Consider the following 4,109-nt stretch of genomic DNA (forward strand, 5'->3'; position numbering starts at 1 on the left):
AAGGGAGCGCCCAGCCACCCTACGGAGGAAGCTCATTTCGGCCGCTTGTGGATTGGGTGGCAGCTGACGGCAGGGTGCCCGGCGACCCGATCCTCAGACACAGAGACTAGCTCTAGGGACATGGAATAGCTAGAATATTGAATTTTTTTATTTCACTTTGTGTTAAAACAGCAACAGTACAATAACAAGCTTGTGCGATGTGTTCATGGATGCTTTGAATGGAACCATTATTTCCAATCCAAAATGTCATGAGTTTGTTAGAACTGCATTGACCGAGGCAGGTTCAGAATACACTGATACAGACGTTGGTCCCGTTCTGACGTTGAGGTAAACATGAGCCGAAGTGCTTCCCCCTGGCTTCCTCTTACAAGGCCGTGGGGTTGTTGATCTTGCCCATGAAGAGGATGGTCTCCGTGCTGGAATCCACGATGAAGACCAGGAAGGGTCTGTTGAGATTGACCGACCCGAGAGAGCTGTTGCGCCCCAATTCGATGGTGGTCGTGCCCGCTGCCTCCGTCCCCGTCTCATCCACGCTCAGCACGGCCTGGTGGGAAACCTGAGGAACAACAAGAAGGTCAGAGTCAGAGTCCAGTCACTGCAGGCTGAACGGTTGTCTCTGCTGACACCAGTCAGTTCCACAAAACATTTGCGTGTCGCGGTTCTACCTTTGAGACTATGAGTTTAATGTCTTGAGACAAGCCAGAGAAATCCGCGGCAACTGAGAAAGCATCAGTTACTCCCAGTTCTTGAAGTATCTGTTCCAGGGAGGCTTCGGCAGAGATGGAGAACTTGGGCATGGAAAGGTCGACGATCCTGAGGAGTGAAGGAAATCAGTGGCGTCAGAGTCACTCGGAACTCATCACAGAAACACATACAGGTCTAAAGAGGACGTTTCTCACTTACTTCTTGAAGAAGGATTGTGTCCAGTGTTGGAAACGCTCCATGGTGAAGCCGTCCTCCACCTCCTTCATCTTGCCCTCATCGGGCAGGACAATGATCATGGAGGTGTTGCCCTTGTAGGGCAGCCTCACGACCGTGGTGTGGTTGTCATTGTCCTCATAGATGTCGTAGTGCCCCGTCCTCTTCATCATGTCCACCTGAACTGTGGTAGACTCGTCCACATGGAAGTCTTCTTTGCTCGTCAGATTGGCATCAAAGAGGTGTTCCCACTGTCCTGCATGGGATAAATGTAGAACATGGTGTAGAAATTATCGACTGTGGTCACTGATGTTGTTTTATCGATGTGCCTTTGCTTCATGCTCCATTTGTCTGGAAGAACACTGTGTGTCCAGATGTGGGTCCTACCTCTGAAGTAGACGTAGTTCAGCAGCACCATGATCGTCCCAGGGTCCAAGTCCTTCACCATGTCTTTGATCTTGTCGTGCGTTTTGCTGGCGATCAGTTTGTTCATCTGGGCCACAGCTTCCTTGGGGTTGGCGAAGTCGACATTGTGGAGCTCGCCGACGTAGTGTTGCTTTATATCCGCCACAAACTGCTGGCTGGGCTGGAAGCCTGTTCTAACTGCGACGACGTTGCCCACATCCAGCTGCTGGTTTGCCTGTTGATGTTCAAGAACGTGGAAAAAATGCTCATAACCGTCATCTACCTGGGTCTGGTTCAGAGCGGCGTAGCCCAGGGTGGACATCAGCTGGCTGCGGGTATCACCGCGGGCCCCGGAAGACAGCATGGACAGGGCGGCTGAGATGCTGATCGGAGAGTAAAAGATGTTCTTTCCGGCTTCAGTGTGGGCATCCAGCTTCTTGTAGAGGGCCAGCGCAAACTCAGCGTTGGGTTCGGACAGCTTGTGACAGGCGTAGGATTCCTCATGGCTGTGGTGGTCATGGCCGTGGTGGTGGTCGTGGTGATCAGCCAGGGCCACGGCCACAAACACTGCTGCGATAACGCAGCTGGCAAAGGTACTATGCATCTTTTGAGCCTGTTGGGGAAAAGTCGAATTAGTTCCCTCGCACCTCTACATTTGAACATATATGTAACGACAACTCGGCAGTGGGGCTTACCTTTGAAGTCCACTTTGCTGCAGACAGTTCGCCAGAAATTTCCGCCTTATATACAGGAGCTGTGAGAGCCAGCTGACAGTCTGGTTAATGATTAACTGAGCGCAGATTTTTCCTGCGAAGCATCTGGCTGGGCCTTCGTGACTCATGCAATACAACTCATACATTATGTCAAACGGATGAACCACCCCTGGAAGGGACTGGTCTACTCATCCACCTTACAGTTTTTCTCCATTGGTTTGGCTCATTTCTTGAAACTGAAATTACATTTTCAAAACTTGAAGATCATTTGGCAAAATGGTCTTACAGTTCAGCTCGACACCATAGTTCACTTGCAAAAGCTCATCTCTCTCCCAAAACTATTCACACATGTTTCAAAGCTACATTTCTTTCCCATATAAATAGTCGGAGCCTCCAAAATGTAAAGATCCCTCTCAACAGCTTTGGTTCATTTCTCCAAACAGACCGGACGTTCTGAATTCTCTTGGTTCTCTTGTGAAAAACAACCTGGACGGTTCAGTAAAACACCATGGTTCACCTGTCAAAGATCACATCTCTGCCAAAACAGTTCACTCAGGTGGAAAAACTAAATTTCTTTCTCAAACAAATGGTCAATGTCCTCAAAAAGTCACAATTTTTAACCACACACAAAGTGACTACCAGCCATCAGAGTTCAATATACTGTAAAATAAAAACAAAGAAACAAAAACTAAACTAAACAAAACAAAACAAAAAGGAAAATTGTATGTAGCCCACAGAGCTGCAAATGAAGCTGGAGTTTCAAAGCTCACTTCTTCACTGGTCTCCCTCCTCGCCCTCCTGACTGTCCTCCTCACCTTCATGCAAACAGATCCATGTCTGGTATTCCTGGTATTGAAGTGTGTTTTTGACTCTTTTTGACAGTTGAGCAGATGATTTTGCAGGTGGTGACTGATGCAATGAAATCATTCCGATATGTTTTGGAGAGAAAAACCATCAGACTGAGAATCAATCAATCAGTTTCGATCAACATGGCCTATACACTTGGGAGTAGGGCTGCCACGATTAGTCGATTATTCACGATTATGTCGACTATTAAAATCATCGACGACTAATTTAATAGTCGACGCGTCAGGTTTTTTTTTTTTTTTTAATGTTTGTTTTTGTCTCGAAACTGCTGCGGTACCTTCCACTGCTGCGTCTGCCTCGCTGTATTTGACACACATGCGCAGCAGTGTCAGCCGCGACAACACCAGACTGGTGTCATGGCTACCCGGCAGCAGCAGAGCTCAAAAGTGTGGGAGCATTACAAGAAAACGTCAGAGAAAAGTGTGCAATGCAGTATCTGCCTTCCATGGCAGCACAACTGCGATGCATGAGCACCTGAAACGGAAGCACGTCGTGGCTCGTGACAAAGATGAAGAGGGACCGTCGTCTCGGTAAGCTAATAATATTAGCATAGAGCGCTAACTTGCTGTTTACTCATAGCTGTCAACGTTAACATTAGCGGTGACGATTTATTAGCTGCCTTTAGCACACATTTCATGTTTTCTGTAACGTTCTAACAGTGATGTGTTTTAATAAGAAGTGATGTCAGGCTGATATTTTCTAACGTTACGTTTCAGAGCCTCCACCCCATCGGAGCGGATTTTCTCCGCAGCAGAACATCTGCTCCAAAAAGAAAGCAAGTCTGTCTCCAGCACATGTAGAAATGCTGACTGTCCTGAACAAGAGCCGTGTGTAGTTTGGGATTATGTAGAGTGAGAGTGTAATAAAAGTTGTATACAGCTGAGCACTGAACACAAAATGCACTTTTGTTTTGTTTGAGTCAGTGAGATGAAAACTTTATTAATTCCTTAGTTACAGGTGCCTCCCTCATTGTTGCTCTGCTTGATGCCAAACACAAATTAAGGAATAAAAAATTAACAAAGGATTTATTTTTGTGTTGTTTAGGCAAGTGCCTTTTCCGTATTTTACTCAAGTATTTGCACTTTATGGTGCACAGTAATATTTCAATAAAGGTTTAATGAACTATCATCTGAATTGTCTTTATATTTATTTAGTATATACCTTAAACACTTAAAGCTGAAATATAATCACGGTTATATAAGAGCA

The 4,109-nt window shown here is 46.1% G+C and overlaps 1 protein-coding gene across 1 annotated transcript; it reads right to left on the minus strand.

Annotated features, from left to right (window-relative positions):
- Positions 1 to 364: 364 nt before the first annotated feature.
- On the minus strand, positions 365 to 1,927 carry LOC115401544 (alpha-1-antitrypsin homolog). The gene is made up of 4 exons (XM_030109793.1): positions 1,306 to 1,927; positions 904 to 1,174; positions 666 to 813; positions 365 to 556 (listed from the first exon to the last, which is right to left on the minus strand). Exons 1-4 carry the CDS (start codon positions 1,925 to 1,927, stop codon positions 365 to 367), a joined length of 1,233 nt encoding a protein of 410 aa, XP_029965653.1.
- Positions 1,928 to 4,109: the final 2,182 nt, after the last annotated feature.

Source organism: Salarias fasciatus, chromosome 15 (genome assembly GCF_902148845.1).
Source record: "Salarias fasciatus chromosome 15, fSalaFa1.1, whole genome shotgun sequence".
Taxonomy (NCBI): Eukaryota; Metazoa; Chordata; class Actinopteri; order Blenniiformes; family Blenniidae; genus Salarias; species Salarias fasciatus.

Bases quoted from the DNA above. Each gene is read 5' to 3' on its own strand.
- LOC115401544 (XM_030109793.1), bottom strand. From the start codon at position 1,927: ATGCATAGTACCTTTGCCAGCTGCGTTATCGCAGCAGTGTTTGTGGCC. The intron at 1,175-1,305 runs GTAGGACCCACA...TATCCCATGCAG, and splicing joins GAACTACGTCTACTTCAGAG to GACAGTGGGAACACCTCTTT. The intron at 814-903 runs GTAAGTGAGAAA...TTCACTCCTCAG, and splicing joins ACACAATCCTTCTTCAAGAA to GATCGTCGACCTTTCCATGC.